The 17,595-nt window shown below is 47.8% G+C and overlaps 2 protein-coding genes across 3 annotated transcripts; both read left to right on the top strand.

Moving 5' to 3' along the window:
* ME2 (malic enzyme 2) lies at window positions 1-10,914 on the top strand. The gene is made up of 16 exons (XM_038170123.2): window positions 1-135; window positions 269-393; window positions 4,108-4,241; window positions 4,651-4,800; window positions 5,216-5,291; window positions 5,597-5,758; window positions 5,941-6,044; window positions 6,335-6,444; window positions 6,551-6,648; window positions 7,288-7,401; window positions 7,494-7,608; window positions 7,703-7,845; window positions 8,547-8,649; window positions 8,883-8,953; window positions 9,395-9,493; window positions 9,662-10,914. The coding sequence occupies exons 2-16, from the start codon at window positions 286-288 to the stop codon at window positions 9,809-9,811; spliced, it is 1,737 nt and encodes a 578-aa protein (XP_038026051.1). The 5' UTR covers window positions 1-135; window positions 269-285; the 3' UTR covers window positions 9,812-10,914.
* Window positions 10,915-12,350: 1,436 nt separating this feature from the next.
* On the top strand, window positions 12,351-16,312 carry ELAC1 (elaC ribonuclease Z 1). Of its 2 annotated transcripts, XM_027446108.3 has the most exons (5): window positions 12,356-12,666; window positions 13,404-13,559; window positions 13,659-13,832; window positions 14,690-15,154; window positions 15,731-16,312. In XM_027446108.3, the coding sequence occupies exons 3-5, from the start codon at window positions 13,676-13,678 to the stop codon at window positions 16,213-16,215; spliced, it is 1,107 nt and encodes a 368-aa protein (XP_027301909.3). In that variant the 5' UTR covers window positions 12,356-12,666; window positions 13,404-13,559; window positions 13,659-13,675; the 3' UTR covers window positions 16,216-16,312. The 2 variants fall into 2 exon arrangements, with proteins under 2 accessions (XP_071886812.1, XP_027301909.3); XM_072030711.1 differs by lacking the exon at window positions 13,404-13,559 and having other exon boundaries at window positions 12,351-12,666.
* Window positions 16,313-17,595: the final 1,283 nt, after the last annotated feature.

The raw sequence follows: 17,595 nt of genomic DNA, 5'->3' as shown, positions 1-17,595 counted from the left end.
GCAGCTAAAAGACGACAAGAAAGTTATTTTGCTCTCCTGGGGTGTTCTCGCCTCTCATCGTGCGCTTTCTGCGTTGGGAACCCTTCCCTTTTCTCCTCCCTGCCTGCCACGAGGCAATTTGGGGTTATCACCGGGGTAAATCCAGTGAAAGGACTCGCTAAACACACACCTACTTCCCTTCCAACAGCCGGCGTCGGATCAGGAGCATCAATTCAGCTCTTTTCAGTGTCTCAACTTCTTTTTTTTAATATCTTTTCCTCCTTTCCAGGTGCAGCACCCCCAGCCATGCTCTCCCGGATCAGGGCGGCCGCCGTTCCCTGCTCGCTGGCGCGCCGCGGGGCGCACACGAAAGAAAAAGGCAAACCCTTGATGTTAAACCCCCGGACAAACAAGGTCGGTGGCACCCTGGCAGCAAATTTCTTATCTTCCAGCTCCTAGCAGCTCGGCGGACCTTGTCCCGGGGTGAAACCACCCCCGGGGAGTTGGGTTTCGGACTTGGCAGGAGGGAATTGAAATTCCTGCCTCTGTAAAAAGCGACGGCTCCTCCGTCCTGCTCCTGCCTTTTGCCGGGAGTTGGGCCGGAGCCATATCAACGCGAAACATCCCTGGGCAGGGGCACGCAGAGCATCTAAAAATAAGCTTTGAATGGAGCTAGCGGAGAGGGAGAGGCATTCTGGCAATTCCCTGCGTTGGGAGGAACTCCTAAAACATCCTTTTGTTGTTTGGTTGCTTTTCTCTACCAATTTCGCCCTCAATTTCTTTATTTTTTGGGCCCCAGGGCAGAAATAATCTGAAAATATTGAATCAAAATGTAAACTAAAACTACTTCATCCCCCATTTTTAATATCCGTCGTTTCTCTTCCTCCCTATCCTCTGATTTTATTTTTTTTTCCCCCTGTGATGCTTTTATATTCCCAATTCACCCTAAACACTCTCCCTGCCTGCTGCAGAGGTCGGAGGCCGGCTGAATGAAACCGGGCTCGGCGTGTCGGGGGCGGAGGGAAGAATAGAGGGGCGTGTTTTGTCCCCGATCAGATTAGCTCAAGAGTTTTCTGAGCTATAAACACTTCGCCGTGCCAGTGGAAATGATTTCAAGCCCCGTAAGCTTTTCCCAGTGCTGATTACGCAACGGCGTTGGGAGGCAAAAACAATAGGGCAGTTCTTATTGTTTCCCTGGTGTTAAATGTGGGGTTTTTACTTTTTTTACATTTTTTTTTTTGAAGACTGGAGCTCTCTGAGCACAGCACGGTGTTTTTTCTCGAGGGGGAACGAAGAGCAGAGAGCTGCATGTGATTTTTTAATTTTTAAGTGTCCCCAAGAAGCGATACTGAAGAAGGGGAAAAAAAACTTCCCGATTTGAAGCGTTTCTTGTCGGGGCAGCTCGGCAAAGGTCACGAGCTATATCAGTAATGCCCTTGCTGCTGCAGCCAAACAATTGCAGGACGCTCTGGAACTGCCATCCGTGGCTATTTGAAATGTGCCACGATGTTTAATCGCTGGCGCCAGGGATTCAGATGACACCTAATTGGCTTCGGGGCCTTTTAATTCAACAGGTTTTAAACCTGTTGGGCGCTTAAAACACCCCCCAGGTTCGGTGTTTTCAACGAAATCAAATAATAAAGCTGGCTGGACGAAAATAAACCGACTAATAAAACTAAAAAGCGGGTGTTTGCTGCTTCTGCAGCTTTTATCAGCTTCCCGGAGGCGTGCGTGCTTTAAAAAGGGGTTGAGCTGTGGAAGGAGATGGAGCTCTTTAATATATAACTCGTTTTTTTTTATTATCTCCTGGTTGCAGAGGAGGTGTAAGTACCAAAGGTGCGCCCCCGTTTAACTGCCGTCAGCTCTTCTGCTCCCGAGGCACGGCGGCTGGGGGAGGGAAGGAAGGGAACTGCCTGGTTTAGGGGGTTTTAGGGCCCTAAAGGGGCTGCCTGATGGGTTTAGCAGCCCTCTTCTCGTAGTTTCAGCGTGGATTTCAAGGCATAGTGATGGGAGAAGTGAGCAAAGCTTTTCCAGAATAGCAAAATACCTTTTTTTTTGCCGGATTTTAGCACGCGTGCAGCCTGGCTTCTTCCATCGCATCCCGCTGTTTCTGGAAAAACCACAAAGATAGGAAATGAAGTTGAAAAAGAGGGAAGAAATCCAAGGAGAATGCCGTATGCTGCCCATAAACACAAACTTTGAAATCGTGGCCGAGATAGCGAACACACCTTTGATTCGTCCGAGTGATGAACTGCATTAATTTGCTCCGGGGATCCCTTGTGCAAGAGTGAACTTTGGGATCGAGCCAAAAGAAGCAGTTCGGGAAAAGGGAAGTCCACAAAGGGCTATAAAACACTTTTTCTTTTGAAAATGCTTACGATTTCAAGGTTTATGGCCCAGAGGTGAATGGTCTCCCGTTCACCTTTGTGCCCAGTGGGCAACAGGAATTTGTCTGGGGTGGTATTTATAGCGCCGCTTGCTCTTTGTAGCAGGAGTCAGCGATCCTAAAAAGCTGTCAGCGCTTCGTTTCCTTCCCTTTTTCCTCTCCCCCGTGGCAGTACGTTGGTTTTATTGCGAAAAAATTGACTCTACGTATGAATTATTTCATTTAGGGTCTTCGAAGCGTGCTGTTTCGTTCCCCTAGATGTGCCCTATGCGTTGTCTGGGCCAGCTTAAAAGGGCCACCTGCTTTTCCTGAGCTGCTGAGAGGATTGTGGAAATTAATCGGAGTGAAAGTCAGTGCTGAATAGGCAGGGAAAGGACACCTCACACCTGGGGGTGCTGCTTTTTGGTTTTTTTTTCTTTTTCTTTTTGTGCAGGGAGCGAGCTGCAACCCCAAACACAAAACACCCGGGTTTTTGCGTGCTCTGAAAAGAATTCGAGCCTATTTTTTCTTTTCTCCTTCATGTCATGATCCTTTCGGCATCGTTTTTTATGTTCCCAGAGCCTGAAGGAGTGGGAGAAATGCCGCAGCTGTTTACCAGCTGCCCTTAGCTCAACATCCTAAATTCTTTTCCCTCCAAGCGCGTGTTCTGCAGAGAAGTGGTTGTTTTGAGAAGAAATAAACTGCTGATGGCGATGAACTCGGAGGCAGCAGAGGAAAAGGGGAAGAAAGTCGGGTTGCCCGTGGTTTCGTGCAGCTTCACGTTCCCAGGGAGTCCTTTCACATCTCGTGCGAGGGATGTGGAAGTGAAACCGAAACAGATCTAGGAAAAAGGATGAAATGGTTTGCAAATCATCTGCAGATAATAGAAAAAAAACGGAGAAATTGAGTTCAGTATCGTCAAAACTATTCCACAGAAGGTTGTCAAAAATAAAGTATCGTATAAATAATAAAAAATAAAAAAGTGAAGTATTTTAGGGTCAAACGCTTTGCAAATCCAAGTATTTGCAAGTATTTTTTGCAAAATAGCTGATGGTTTTTGTTCTTTTTTCCTGGCAGAAATGGGATTTTTTATTTTTTTTTCTCAATTTAGCGCTTCTGAAACCGAATTTGTGACAAAATGAGGCTTTTTGGTCATCAGGTGTTACAGTCCCAAGGGATCGGGCACTGCCCGGAGCAAAAAATGAAGGATTTGGGTTGAAATGTGATCTCAGCGGAATTATTAGGGTGATTCGGTCACTTTTTGGGGTCTGGAGCAGTGCAAATAAGTGGGAAAATGCAGCCTCTTTGTGGCTGTGAGCGTAAGGAGCAGACTGGGTGACCTCCCCATGCTCTGGTCAGCCCTTTATTTCTGGGAAATGTTTCAAGAGCCAGCTGTTGTTTGAGTCCTAAACATCTGCAGTGGAATCTCGTCGCTCTTCTCCAGTTTCACAGAGGGAAATGACATCTGGGAGAGGGCACCCGAGGACTCAGCGCAGAGGAAAAGCCGTGCTCAGGAGGGAAACCCATGCAGGAGAGCCCAAAATGCCCAAATCTGTGCCCTGGGGCAGCTGCTGCAGGGCACCCACCCCAAAATATCTCTCCAGAGACACCCCGCTGTGATAACATTTGGGATATTCGAGCCACGAACGTCCCGGGAGTGGATAATGGCAAAAATAAATCAAATAAATCCAGGATAAATGGAAATGCTGGAGGAAAAAAAAAACAGACAAGTTATTTCTGACCTTTCTCTCTTTTGTTTTCAGGGGATGGCCTTTACGTTGCACGAACGGCAGATGCTCGGCTTGCAAGGGCTTCTTCCTCCCAAAATAGAGACCCAAGACATTCAAGCCTTACGCTTCCACAAGAATTTGGCCAAAATGACGGACCCCTTGGAGAAGTAAGCACCCCGCCGGCCTTCTTTTGTCCTGCAAGTAAATGGAAACGGCTGAAAATAAATATTTCGTGGTGTTAAATATTGAAAATAACCTTCTTTGGTTGTTTGTTGGATGAAAAAGTGTGTGGGGGGGTTCATTTGGTTCATTTATTATTTACTTATTTATTTTTGAGTGCTTTTTTGCTTGGTGTTTAAGCTTTTTTGCTCGTTTCTTGTGTCGAAGGGGATGTTTTTAGCATCCTGGCACTGGTTTCATACGTGCCTACGTGTATCCACGTGTCCAGCTTGAGCAGAAAAAGGAATTTCGTGAAGAAATAACGTGAAGTTTTTGCTTCGATCATTTTCACCTTGTCTTAAATAAGCGTAAATGTGAAAATTGTTAAATCGATGTTGTTTTTTTTCTTGGTTTCAGGTATATCTACATAATGGGAATCCAGGAGAGGAACGAGAAGTTATTCTACAGGGTTTTACAAGACGACATCGAGCGGTTAATGCCCATTGTGTATACACCAACAGTGGGCCTCGCCTGTTCCCAGTACGGACACATCTTCAGGAGACCAAAGTAAGCACAGTAGATGGATATCGCTGGTATTTTTTGTTGTTTTCTATTTCTTCCTTGAGGTTCCTGAGGATTTAGAGGCAAGAATGGGTTGAAAGGGATCTCTGAAGGCCAGCCAGCCTCACCCTCTGCTCAGGAAGGGTTTTTGCTCTTCACCTGGGCTCTTTTCTTCTTCATTGCCTCTCCTTTTCCCAGAGAGAAGCACTCCTGAAAAGTATTTCCTCTGTGGTTTTGTTCCAGAGCATCCAAATAACTGAACAGAAATGCATACGAGAAATTGTCCTCTAAATATTTTGTGTCAGTGATGGCAATGCTTCAATTTTCATAAAGTTTTGCTGTTTAGAATCTAGTTTTACGAAGCAAAATTAAATTTCTGATTGTCACCCATCAAATATTTCTTTTTTTTTTTTTCTTTCAGAGGATTATTTATTTCTATCTCAGACAGAGGTCACATCAGGTCCATTGTGAATAACTGGCCAGAGAACGACGTCAAGGTACTGCCGTCGTATGATTCTTCTTTCTAATTATTATTTAATCCCAGCAGGGCTTCTTGGCTAGCATTTGAGGGAAATCTAAGCGCTGAATAACGCGTCCTTGGCAGTTGTTTGACGATGATTGCAAACCAGAAGATAAGAAAAGAGAAAAGAGAAAAGAAAAGAAATTCCTTGCAATGTGTTCTTTGTTTAACTGTACAAATATACCTGATTATTTGCCTGGAAAAACAACAATTGGTATCGCTATAAACTTTATAAAATTTCAGTATTCGTCGATAGCTTGACTTCTGTTTTTTTTTTTTCAGGCTGTTGTTGTCACTGATGGAGAAAGGATCTTGGGTCTCGGAGACCTCGGGGTGTACGGGATGGGAATTCCCGTGGGGAAACTCTGCTTGTATACGGCCTGTGCAGGAATCCATCCAGATAAATGCCTGCCTGTGTGCATCGACGTTGGAACTGACAACACAGTGAGTTTTTAACCAACCCCAAGCGGCAGCTGAAGTTCCTGAGCGTTGATACAGGCTGGAAGCAGATAGAGCGGCCCTATAAATTCAACACCTTTGAAAATGGTGTAAAACGTGACCTCTGGGAAATGAATTCCAAGGAAGCGATTCATCCTGCTGCTGTCTTTTGCTCTGCTTTCTTTCAGACCCTCTTAAAAGATCCGTTTTACATGGGCCTGTACCAAAAAAGGGATCGCTCGCAGGTCTACGACGACCTAATCGATGAGTTCATGGAGGCCATCACAGACAGGTATGACCCTGAATATTCTGTACGGCCAAAACTGCTGGCAAGAAAACTCCAGGACACGCCCTCCTCGTAAGAACCACTTCAGGATTAAAGAAAAGAGTAGATGGCAAGAGATGCTGTTGTATTTCTGCCTCTCTAGCGACTTTTTTTCTGTGACCCGTTTGTAGTTACTTGTTAAATGTGCACGGAATGGAGATGGAGCTCTTTGAATCCCCTGTCCAGAGAGAAACGGGCAGGAATTGCTGTAAAATAATCCTTTTTTGGTGAGCTTAATGATTTGCCGTGTGCTGTAGGTACGGCCAGAACACCCTCATCCAATTCGAAGACTTCGGAAACCACAACGCTTTTCGGTTTTTGAGAAAATACAGAGAGAAATACTGCACCTTCAACGATGACATCCAAGGTACACCCTTGGTTTGTGTTCCTCGTGGACGTGCCAAAACGTTTCCTGGACAAAATCCGCCACGTAGATCTGTTCAACTCTCTTCAGCTTTGTCCTGCTTTTATAGGGACGGCTTCGGTGGCCTTGGCGGGACTGCTGGCAGCACAGAAAGCCACGGGCAAGCCGATTTCAGAGCAGAAAGTGCTGTTCCTGGGAGCAGGAGAGGTGAGATCTCTCAGATCTTGCGTTGTTCTAGAGACTTTAAGTGTATTCTATTTCATGGTTTCGCAGGATCTGCAGATTCTTTGAATTTCTTTGCGTTTCACCGTGCCTTAAAAAGGATTCTGCACCGACAGGAGGGGAGTAGCTGCTGAAAAAATGCTATCCGAAAGCAATCTGACCTCTGCCAGGGCTCAGTTTTTCGCTTTTTTTGCGTGGATTTATAAAAGCAGCAGGGAGCTGTGTAAATTAGGGGGATTTTACCATGAATTTATGATTCAGTAGGAAAGGGAGGAAGCACATCTGTTAATTTTGATGGCATTACGGAGGAATAGGCTGTGGTTTTCTTAGGAAGTTAAATCTGGTTGCAGCAGACACTTCGTAGCGGCAGTACCAGCGCCGTGCTCCTTGGTTTATCAGCAAAATTGCTTCTAGGGTGCTGACAAAATCACTTAATTAGCTGAAAAAGCCTCCGGCTTGATTGGGGTAATTGGCTGACGTTCTGTTGTTGCCTCTGAAGCCAGCCCTGCTCTGCACCTCCCTCTGCCTGCTAAACTCAGCGCCGCGTGGAGGGAAAGATGTTGGTGACGACAGACCCCTTTTTGGGATCCTTTAACATAAAAACGGGGTCTTTTTATCCCCAAGGCTGCCCTGGGAATCGCGAACCTCATCGTCATGGCCATGATGGAAACTGGTGTTTCAGCAGAGGAAGCCTACAAGAGAATATGGATGTTTGACAAATACGGATTGCTGGTTCAGGTAGGGCTGCACCAAACCTTAAAATACCACAGAAATATTTTTTTTACTCTCCTTTACGCGTCCTCACGGCTAAAATCCACGTTTCCCTGCAGGGCCGAGAACAAAAGGTGGATTCCAACCAGGAACCATTTACCCACCCGGCTCCGGAGCAGATCCCAAAGACGTTCGTCGAGGCGGTGAACGTGCTGCGACCTTCCGCTATCATCGGTGAGCCAAAAATCTTTCCACAATCTCTTTGATGACTTGGCTTTTGGCTTCGTTTGCTCCAGCTCACGTTGCAATCGCTGATTTATTGCTCCAGGAGTCGCGGGAGCCGGGCGCCTCTTCTCTCCCGACGTGATCAAGGCCATGGGCTCCATCAACGAGCGGCCCATCATATTTGCCCTGAGCAACCCCACGGTGAAGGCCGAGTGCACGGCCGAGGAAGCGTATACGTTAACAGAGGTACGTGGTGGCCACTTCATTTTTAATCAGTCAGTGACCCTCTCTCCTCACATTCCCGGTGTCTGTAGCTGTCTTGAAATTTCCTCTCTTTAAATTATAAACTTTCAAGGTGGGGCTTTTCGAAAAGCCATTTTTATTTTTCTTTAAGCGCAGCCCCGAATCTAACTGCTCCAGAGTGAGCCCTAGGCAGAAATCACGCCAGCCTCCGGAAAAAATCCACACCTCAGCTTTCGGTAGCAAATGCTTTAAAATGAAGATTATTGAGTGTCTCAGAGAGATTTTGTTAGGCAGAACAGCGGCTAACTACGTGAGGAAGGAATCAGGACCAGGTTTGCTCGTGGTTTTCATCTTTTCCTCCTGGCCTCAGGAGCAGCCTGATCCCGGCTGCTGTGAACTCGCTCGCTAAACCAGGAAGTCTGGAAGGAAACGAAGCCATCACCGCTATATTTTTATTCCTCCTCCTCCTTCTCCCGCTAGGTGGCTCCTCTGCAAGCCTGGCAGTGCTTTAGTGCCCTCTGCCACCGCCTGTTTGTACTGCGTGGGCTTTTGTTGGCTTCTAATTTTCGCTCTTTTTGGTCTTTTTGGGTCTTTTCTCATTTTTATTTCAGTTTCCTTCTGGAAGCGCCCGTTGCTCTGCTTCCTCTTCATTTCGGGAAGCGAGGAGCAGAAGCGCTGATGGTTTCTTTCCCTTGCCTCCACAGGGACGCTGCTTGTTCGCCAGCGGCAGCCCCTTCGACCTGGTGACCCTGGAAGACGGAAGAACCTTCAAACCGGGCCAAGGAAACAACGCTTACATTTTTCCAGGTATTAACCAAAATCTTCGGAGCTTTTCTGGCTTCCCTAATTCATGCAGCAGCAGTTTCAGTTTTCCAGTTTCTCTCCCTTTCTTCCCCCAGCTCCAACCCACTGCCAAAAGCCACCTTTTAGGGTAAACGATGAGCACACGCGGGAATAATTCCTTGAGTGTGCGTAGAAGAGCGTGAGGGCTGCCCGTTTGGAAGCGCCGTGGCCCCTAATCGGCGATCGTTTTGTTGTAGGCGTGGCTCTCGCTGTCATCCTCAGCAGCGTTCGACATATTAGTGATAAGGTTTTCCTGGAGGCCGCCAAGGTAAGCGCGTGAGCTGACCTTAATCTTGCTGAAACTCGAGGATTTGCTTTTGGTTTCCTTCCTGTCAGGAAAAAAAAATGGGTTTTGATCAAAGACGGTCGCGAAAAATACCAGCCCCCATTGCAAACGTGGATTTTCATCCCAAAATTGAACGCCCAAATAGTAAATCTGGGTGTAAATTGCCTCCCAGCCTCGCAGGACCTGCCTTTTCCTCCCGTCCTGCCTCCCAAAAATTTGTTTTAACTCGGTTAAATATTTAACAAAGCCTGCTACGGGCGCGGATTGTAGACTTGACCTCCGAGGATATTATTTTTGACCGCCTTCTCGCAGTGCTTTAGGAAAACTCTAGTAGTGAGAGCACCCCAACGGGGTTTTCTCGGGTATTTTAGCACGTTCCTGCCCCCATTCGGTAGGTGAGAAGTTGTTGCTCTTCTAATTCAGGCGCTGACGGAGCAGCTGACTGACGAGGAGCTCGCCCAGGGAAGACTTTACCCTCCGCTGTCCAATATCAGGGAAGTTTCTATTTACATCGCCGTCAAGGTGAGTGTGAAAAACAACCTGAAATAAAGTTTTCAGCCCCCGATCGCGCAGGAATTGTACAAAGATTTTGCGATTTGTCTTTCTAAGTCCGAAATATTACGGAAGCGTGAACGTCGCGTGGCCGTAGGAAGAGGCCCAAAGTGCCCGGTGCTTTTTTTGCCTTCGCAGGTGATGGAGTTTTTGTACGCCAACAACATGGCTTTCCATTACCCCGAGCCTGCGGACAAGAACCGGTACATTCGATCCAAAGTCTGGACCTACGAATACGAATCCTTCATGCCAGATGTGTACGATTGGCCGGAGTCTAAGGTTCACTGATGGACCAGAAGCTCTCACTCCTCAGGCAGTACCTTCTACTCTGCAGGGATCCCTTTTTTCAGACCAATTGAAATCATGCCCGTTGAGTCCTGTAATTTATTTTCACTTCTTTTGGTGGCTCTTCTGCCCTTCTCCCTTGACGTAGGTCGCTCCCCGCTCCCCCAAGCGTCCGGTGAACTGTCCGGATGACGGCACCCATCGAGAGAGATGAATTCGGAAAAGGACATCGCGTTTCTACCTTCGAGCCCTCCCCACGCTAAATAATTTGATTAACGATGTTGTAGCTGCATGTGCGTGCTGCTCTCTCGTCGCTGCTGATTTCCAGAACCACTTATTTCTGCTTTCCGTAATCAGTCTTCTAATTGCCGTGTCACGCAGCGTTCTTTGTGGCAACAGCAGAGAATTCGTTCAGGAACAAAAGAAGGGGGCGGCTTAAGAGAAATTGAAGTCTGGTGGGCTTTCTGTGTTGTCTGCTACTCTCTGTACCTCTTCGGACATGATCTCTGTCGTTTCCTGCCTAGCCTCCGATCTTAAAACAACGAGAAAAAGCCTTCCAAAAGCTTCCTAGGTGAGGAAAGAAGACTGATTATCGAAATGCAGAAAACGGTGATGGGGGGGGAACGTTTTGCACGTTCAAACTGTGGTAAAATGCTGTCCGGCGGGGCTCTGAGCGCCCCGTCGCCACGTAACGTGGTTTGCAACTTGTCCATGTGAGTATACACGAAAAAGACCAACACATACACGTGATGTTTTTACAAAGAATGCTTTTTTTTCATCTATTTTTGCTATGCCTGTTTTTAGCGTATTTAAATTCGTGATCTTACCGAGGAAAAAAAAAAAGAATTTATTTATTTAGAGGACGATTGTTTTTACCTTCTGAAAGCACAGCTCTGCGCAGCGGCAGGGTTCTGCCTCCCTGAATCGAAAGACGTTGGCAACGCACACTTCCTCACCTCTTCTGACGATGTCCTCATTAGGCAGAAGAGTGATAAAAGGATCCTACGCACTGATCTCGCATCCTGGCTGAGCCCGATGGCAAAGGCAGGGCCCTCAGTCCGTGATTCGAACGTGGCTTTACAAAATAAAAAAGTTCTGCAGCCGTCTCTTCGCTCTGATGGTTTTTTTCAGGCCAGGAGTTCATCCTCAGTGGGCTTTTGACCCTCGTTAGGAAAACAGGAGTCGTCTCTAACCTGCAATATTCTGCGGAATTCTGCCTTTAAGGTGCAGCCCTTCCTTTTTCCATGAGCAGCTCGGAACGTCAGCTCACACATCTGTAACTGCTTTTCACTCCTCCCTTTCATCTTAGTTTTATTTTTTTTTAAATAAAAGATACAGATTCAATCTCAGCTTTGTCAATTCCTCAGCCGTAATTAAGCTTTGAATTAATTACTACTTCTCAGCTTGCCGCTCAGGAAGGAACGCTGCAGTAGGAGGACCCGCTGCCGTTTTTGGGTTCTTTAAGATGACACCGTTACCAACCCTACTGTCCCAACCCTACTGTCCCCTTTCGTAACAGATGTTTGTAACGGGCAGGGACTGCTGTTACATTGAATACTGGAGCAAGGAGAAAATCTAGAGCAAAGCTCTCATTACAGCCACTTGACAGCTGAAGTTGAGTAACGCAATGCCTCTGGTGAAGGGCCGTCTAATTCCGTTTGCAGCTACCTTGACCTGAAACACATCTTACCCTGGCAGCAAAAAGCCCCTTCTGGGTGAACTGTGAGGCAAATCCAGCACCAGACTTCTCCACCCTTTAAATATTTCCTTTCTGAAACAAAAACACGAATCGTTTTAGGACCGCACAGCGATAAGATTGACTTTTTTTGAGAAAATAAATAAAACAGCAAAATTATTTCTACCTTAGGCACATCTACCTTACACTGCGACTCCGTGCTGCAGTGCTTGTGAGATCCTAGCCTGATCTGTCCAGGGTTGGCTTTACTTTTGGAGGGTTATTGCTTAGTTGAAACTAAAATTGTATTTAAATGTGACCTGTTTATTTTTTTTCCTCCTTTCTACGCTGTAATTCTACTGAAATGTGTGTTCTGCTCTTCTATTTTCTTAGTAAAACGCATTCCCTTTTGCCTAAATTACATTTGGTTTTGTTTCTTCTACAACAATAATGCTTGACCTATGTAGAAATCACCCAAATCTCCCACTTTTTTTTTACTTTTATTTATTTTTTCTTTAGTCTGCTTGATTTTTGTCCCTCATAACAGGACAAAAGAGACCAAGCAGGGACATGGACAGTAAGCAAAGCGATTAAAATTTTTCTCTCAAAAGTTTTTCTGGAACATCTGCCTTTTTCACAGCACTCTACACTGAAGCCTCTGAGGGTCTGAAGAATCTTTAGGTGTTTTTTAACAGAAAAAAAAAAGTATAAAACCAAACAAGTCTTAGGTGCAAGTGACTGTGGCATCCACCAGCTTGACTGGGACGCTGTGTTTGGGGCTGGGGGGGGGGGAGAGGGGGATATTTGACGTGAATTATCAGGTTTTAGGCACATTTTTGTGACTATTTGTAAGGATTGTTGCTGAAATGTGTAAGATGAGGAGAAAAATCCTTGTGTGGGTGTCCCCTGGCAGTTTGCATCCTTCAGAGGAAACCGCGGCCCACCGGCTGCCACAAGCAGGGCCGGGAATCGCGTCAAACCACCGCTCCCACAGCTCCCAGCTTCCAAACCCCACTGGGAGCCCGCTGCCACACCGCTTGGCCCTCGGCAAACCCCAAAAACCCCTAAAATTGGCGCTCGGGGCGCGATTCTCCTCACGCCGAGGCCCCGGGGGTGGCCCCGCTGCCGGCCCGGCCCCACAGAGCGCGGGCTCCGCCTGCCGCCGCCGGGGCCACCCGCACGGGTAGGGCCGGGAAAGGGAACGGGAATGGGGCCGGGAACGGGACAAAAAGGACCCCAAATAGCGAGGGGAGCCTGAGGGGAGCCCGAGGGGGTCTCCTGGTGGCTCCCGTGGTCGTGGCTTGCATTTTATTACCCTTACGGCCGCTGTGCTGAGGGCGGGTGGATGGAGGCTGAGCCCTCCCCCACCGCCCGGTCACCACACGGCCCTAAAAACCCCGTTTTTCCCTCATTTTCGCTTCAGAAAAGCCTCAGGACGGCCGGCAAAGACGCAGCCCGGCTTCCCCGCGCATGAGGCGGTCCCATCTGGGAGCTGGCCGCCTCTCCGGCGGATTTTCTTAATTAAAACTTGCCCTACCTGTAGCGTTGCTCCCGGAGGAACCTTCAAAGCCCTCACCGTGGCTTTTTTATATATATATTATTATTATTTTTTGGCCTTCTCCTGCCTGAAACTCCTGAAAATGCTGTTTCACGCCAGCCAGCCGGGGCGAGGCGCCGAGAGGTTGAAAGGAGAAAGCGAAGCCAGCGCCGTGTGGCAGCGCCGGGCGCGGGCTTTGAAACCTTCCCGTCACGCAGATATAAAATAGAAAAATGATTAAACTTTGATCCTGCCTATCGAGAAAGCTGATCTGAGCTTCCCTGCCTTTCCCCCAACCTCTGCCTGCTGCTGCTGGGAGGGTACAAAGGCAGGGCGTAAGGCCCCAGTCCGGTTTCTTCTCTTTTTTTTTTTTTTTTTTTCAGCTTTGGAGGGATTAATCCCCACAACATCCTCATCTAAAGGCAGAGAAATCTGTAAATCTGCCTCCTGGGGATGCGACAGCTTGAAGCTCTTTCACCCCCCAGCACTGTTGAGGCACCTGAAGGCTGAGGTGAAGTGGGAACGCACCTGAAAATAAGGTACTCAAATATGTCAGGCACCTTCCCTTAAAAGAACAACATTTGGTGCTTTTTCAGTATAAATAGGTACGCTCTGTGACTTAAAAACCTCTCTTTCAGGTATCGAGACATTTAAAATGTCGATGGATGTAACTTTCCTCGGGACGGGCTCAGCGTATCCCTCTCCAACGAGGGGGGCGTCCGCGTTGGTGCTCCGCCGAGAAGGCGAGTGCTGGCTCTTCGACTGCGGGGAGGGGACGCAAACCCAGCTGATGAAAAGCCACCTGAAAGCAGGTGAGTGTAGAAAAATTTCCTGAGATCTAAGCGAAATACTCTGCCCTTCGTGCTCCTGTTACTCAAATACTTAACTAAACATTCATGCGCATCTGTGGATGGGAGGAGGTTGCTGAACCTGCTGTGCCGTAGTCCCTGATGGCTCTGCGCCGCCGAATTGTGTTTGAGAACCAAACTCTTCTGAACGAAGCTCTCCTGAATTAATTTCTTTGGCTTTGCAGTGTGAAACAGGGAGCAGAGACTGGTTTTAAACTACAGATTTAGTGTGCAAGCGAACAGACCAAAGTAGTGATCGCTACTAAACGGTCCTTAAACCAAACCAAAAGACATTTGGTCCTTCTTATTGTGTAGTTTTAACACATGATGAAAATGGTAAAACAGCTGCTAAGGGTTGTGGTCACGCAAAAACTGTGTTTTTTTTGGTTCCCTGACCTCTTTCTGTCCACAAACTGCAACAGGGGAGACGCTGCACGTTCTGGTGGCTGCCCGCTTTGCAGAAAAGAGCACCTGAAGTGATAGAGGAAAGCGTAAACTGGCTACCCTAATGAGGAACAGAAGGGTAATTGGAATAATCTCCCTGCTTGTGGTGTCGTTTTAATTTAAGCGTGACTTCCCCGGAAGGAGAAAAAGCCACCAAAAGGCTTGGACACCAAAGGACACCCACAAACTCAGCTGGGCCGTGAAGTTTTTCCATCTGAAAACCAATCAGGAGGGGACTGCGAGGTTCTTGCATTTTAAAGCCCTTTGAAATCAAAACTGGATGCTTTTTTTTTTATTATTTCAGATCATTTCACGTGCTAAATACGTTTTTCATTCATTTTTTACCTTTTTTTTTCCTCTTTTGTCCTGATCCCTAGGCAGAATAACCAAGATTTTCATAACTCATCTCCACGGCGACCACTTTTTCGGGCTTCCCGGCTTGCTGTGTACCCTCAGCCTCCAAAGCAGCCCCGACCCCAACAAACCACCCCTCGATATTTACGGCCCGATCGGACTGAGAAACTTCATCTGGAGGACCATGGAGCTCTCCCACTCCCAACTCGCGTTCCCCTACGTTGTCCATGAGCTCGTCCCTACGCGGGACCAGTGCCCTGCGGAAGAATTTAAAGATTTTTCTTTGTTGAGAGACGAGGTGCCTCCCCGGGAAGCCCAGGGGAGAATTCTCCACCTGGATGCCGGGGAAAACTCCTACTTGCTGGTGGACAACGAGCAGCTGGTGGTGAAAGCCTTTCGCCTCTTCCACCGCGTGCCTTCCTTCGGCTTCGTGGTGGAAGAGAAGCCCCGGCCTGGGAAACTCAACGTAGAAAAACTGAAAGACCTCGGTAACTTCCTACTACTACTTATTTTTCTTCTTTTTAATTGATTTTTAAAGGTGTAAAGGTTCAAGATTCATGACTCCAGCTTCCAGCATATTTAATGCCGTGGGGTTAAGCAGCTGAAACCTTTTTCTGACAACCTTTGCAGGGTTTCCATTAAATCAGGGCTGCTGCGCCGCTCTGTAATCCATTCAGATTCGATCTTCTGTTTTCTAGTAGAGGTTTTTATACATTTATAGCAAGGCAGCAATCCGAATTGGTGTAAAAACCACCGATTCCAGTTAATATCGCAGCCTGTTCTGGTACGGAGAGGAATAACCAAGCTCAGAAAGGCTTAAAAAGCACCCTGTGGCTTGCCGAGGAAGGGACAGCAGCGCGTTTTGCAGGAATTTATTGATTTCCCTCTGAAGAACGTAACTTTTCTTCAAAAGCACTTCCCGATAGGGTTACACGCGCTTTATTTTGTACGAGCTAGATGAATTGTCGAGTGCTGCTTAGACCGAGGTCGTGTTTTTTCAGTAAGACAGCTCTAAATTCACCAAATCTCGTCCTAAATGATTTTTTTTCGCCTCTCTTTGCCAGGAGTTCAGCCAGGTCCGGCGTACGGGAAACTGAAGAACGGAATTTCCCTTGTTCTGGAGGACGGCAGAACCATTTCTCCTTCGGACGTCTTAGAAGAGCCGGTGCCCGGCCGAAAAATCTGTGTTTTAGGGGATTGTTCGGGGCTGGTCGGGGACGAAGCCGCGGAGCTTTGCCGCGAAGCCGATTTGTTGATCCACGAAGCCACGCTGGACGACACCCAGGAGGAGAAGGCCAAAGAGCACGGCCACAGCACCCCAAAAGCGGCGTCTGCTTTCGCCAAGCTGTGCGGAGCTAAAAAATTGGTTTTGACTCATTTCAGCCAGCGCTACAAAGCTCGGCTCAGCGAGGGGGACGCCGATATCACCCAGCTGAAGAGGCAGGCGGAGGCGGCGTTGGATGGCCAAGAGGTCGCGTTGGCCGAGGACTTGATGACGCTCGAAATCCCCATGAAAAAGTCAATTTTTTTTGGAAAAAATGAGCATTAAACGCGTTTTTGAGCCTTTTTTCCCTTTCTCTGGGTTCCTGAAAGGTGAAAGAGATAAAAACTTCCTAATAAAAATGCACAAATTTGGCAGGTTTTGAGCTGGGAAGTTAAATCTCGTGTATAATTTTTCCGTCTTCTTCGCATTTTCTTCAATAAAGAGCGTACGTGGCTGTAGGGGAGCGACGAGCCAAACCCTAACAAGCAAAACGTCGCCCCTAAAGGCGGCTGCCCCGTGGAAAGATGCCCCAAAGGCGGCAGCACCGGCCCCAAAAGCGTCGTCCGCTGGTGCCTTGTGGCGTTCGATGGGGTTTTGCATTTATGGGGCTTGAATTATCAGGGTTTTGCATCTGTGGGGCTTGGATTCACAGGGTTTTGCATTTATGGGGTTTGCATTTGTGGGGCTGCACACGTCCTGGGGTTTCACACGTAGGGTTTTGTGTTTGTGGCATTTGCGTTTGAAGGGTTTTGCCTCTGCGGGGCTTTGCGCTTCTTGGGGTTTTGTTGGTGATGTTTAGCGTTTGTGGGGTCTTGCAGTTGTGGGGTCTTGTAGTTGTGGGGTCTTGTAGTTGTGGGGTCTTGTAGTTGTGGGGTTTTGTAGTTGTGGGGCTTTGTAGTTGTGGGGTCTTGCAGTTGTGGAGTTTGGTAGTTGGGGGATTTTGTACTTGTGGGGTCTTGTAGTTGAGGGGTTTTGTCATTGTGGGGTTTTTCAGTTGAGGGGTCTTGCAGTTGGGGGGTCTTGCAGTTGGGGGTCTTTGTGGGGTTTTGCAGTTGTGGGGTTTGGTAGTTGGGGGATTTTGCAGTTGTGGGGTTTTGTATGTGTGGGGTTTTGTAGTTGTGGGGCTTTGCACTTCTAGGGTCTATGTAGTTGAGGGGTCTTGCAGGTGAGGGGTCTTGCAGTTGTGGGGTTTTGTAGTTGTGGGGTTTTGCCATTGTGGGGCTTTGTGGGGTCTTATAGTTGTGGGGTTTTGCAGTTGAGGGGTTTTGCAGTTGTAGGGTCTTGTAGTTGAGGAGTTTTGTACTTGTGGGGCTTTGTAGTTGTGCGGTTTTGCCATTGTGGGGTCTTGCAGTTGGGGGATTTTGCACTTGTGGGGTTTTGTAGTTGAGGGGTTTTGCCATTGTGGGGCTTTGTGGGGTCTTATAGTTGAGGGGTGTTGCAGTTGTAGGGTCTTGCAGTTGAGGCGTTTTACAGTTGCGAGGCTTCACAATTGTGGGGTTTGCTAGCTGGGCAATTTCGCACTTGCGAGGCTTTATAATCGTGCACTTTTCCCATTTTGGGGCCATTTACCAACACCTTTTCCCCCTTTCCCCCCTTCCCCGCCACAAATCCCCTCAGCGCTCCCCCCTTTCCCCCCCCCCCCCCCCCTCTCTCCCCTCCCGGTCC

The sequence above is a fragment of the Anas platyrhynchos genome, chromosome Z, assembly GCF_047663525.1.
Source record: "Anas platyrhynchos isolate ZD024472 breed Pekin duck chromosome Z, IASCAAS_PekinDuck_T2T, whole genome shotgun sequence".
NCBI lineage: Eukaryota > Metazoa > Chordata > Aves > Anseriformes > Anatidae > Anas > Anas platyrhynchos.
The sequence above is the reverse complement of the archived record's forward strand: the minus strand, read 5'-3'. Positions and strand labels throughout refer to the sequence as shown.

Bases quoted from the DNA above. Each gene is read 5' to 3' on its own strand.
- ELAC1 (XM_072030711.1), top strand. From the start codon at position 13,676: ATGTCGATGGATGTAACTTTCCTCGGGACGGGCTCAGCGTATCCCTCT. The intron at 13,833-14,689 runs GTGAGTGTAGAA...CCTGATCCCTAG, and splicing joins GAAAAGCCACCTGAAAGCAG to GCAGAATAACCAAGATTTTC. The intron at 15,155-15,730 runs GTAACTTCCTAC...TCTCTTTGCCAG, and splicing joins AGAAAAACTGAAAGACCTCG to GAGTTCAGCCAGGTCCGGCG.
- ME2 (XM_038170123.2), top strand. From the start codon at position 286: ATGCTCTCCCGGATCAGGGCGGCCGCCGTTCCCTGCTCGCTGGCGCGC. The intron at 4,242-4,650 runs GTAAGCACCCCG...TCTTGGTTTCAG, and splicing joins ATGACGGACCCCTTGGAGAA to GTATATCTACATAATGGGAA. The intron at 8,954-9,394 runs GTAAGCGCGTGA...CTTCTAATTCAG, and splicing joins TTTTCCTGGAGGCCGCCAAG to GCGCTGACGGAGCAGCTGAC.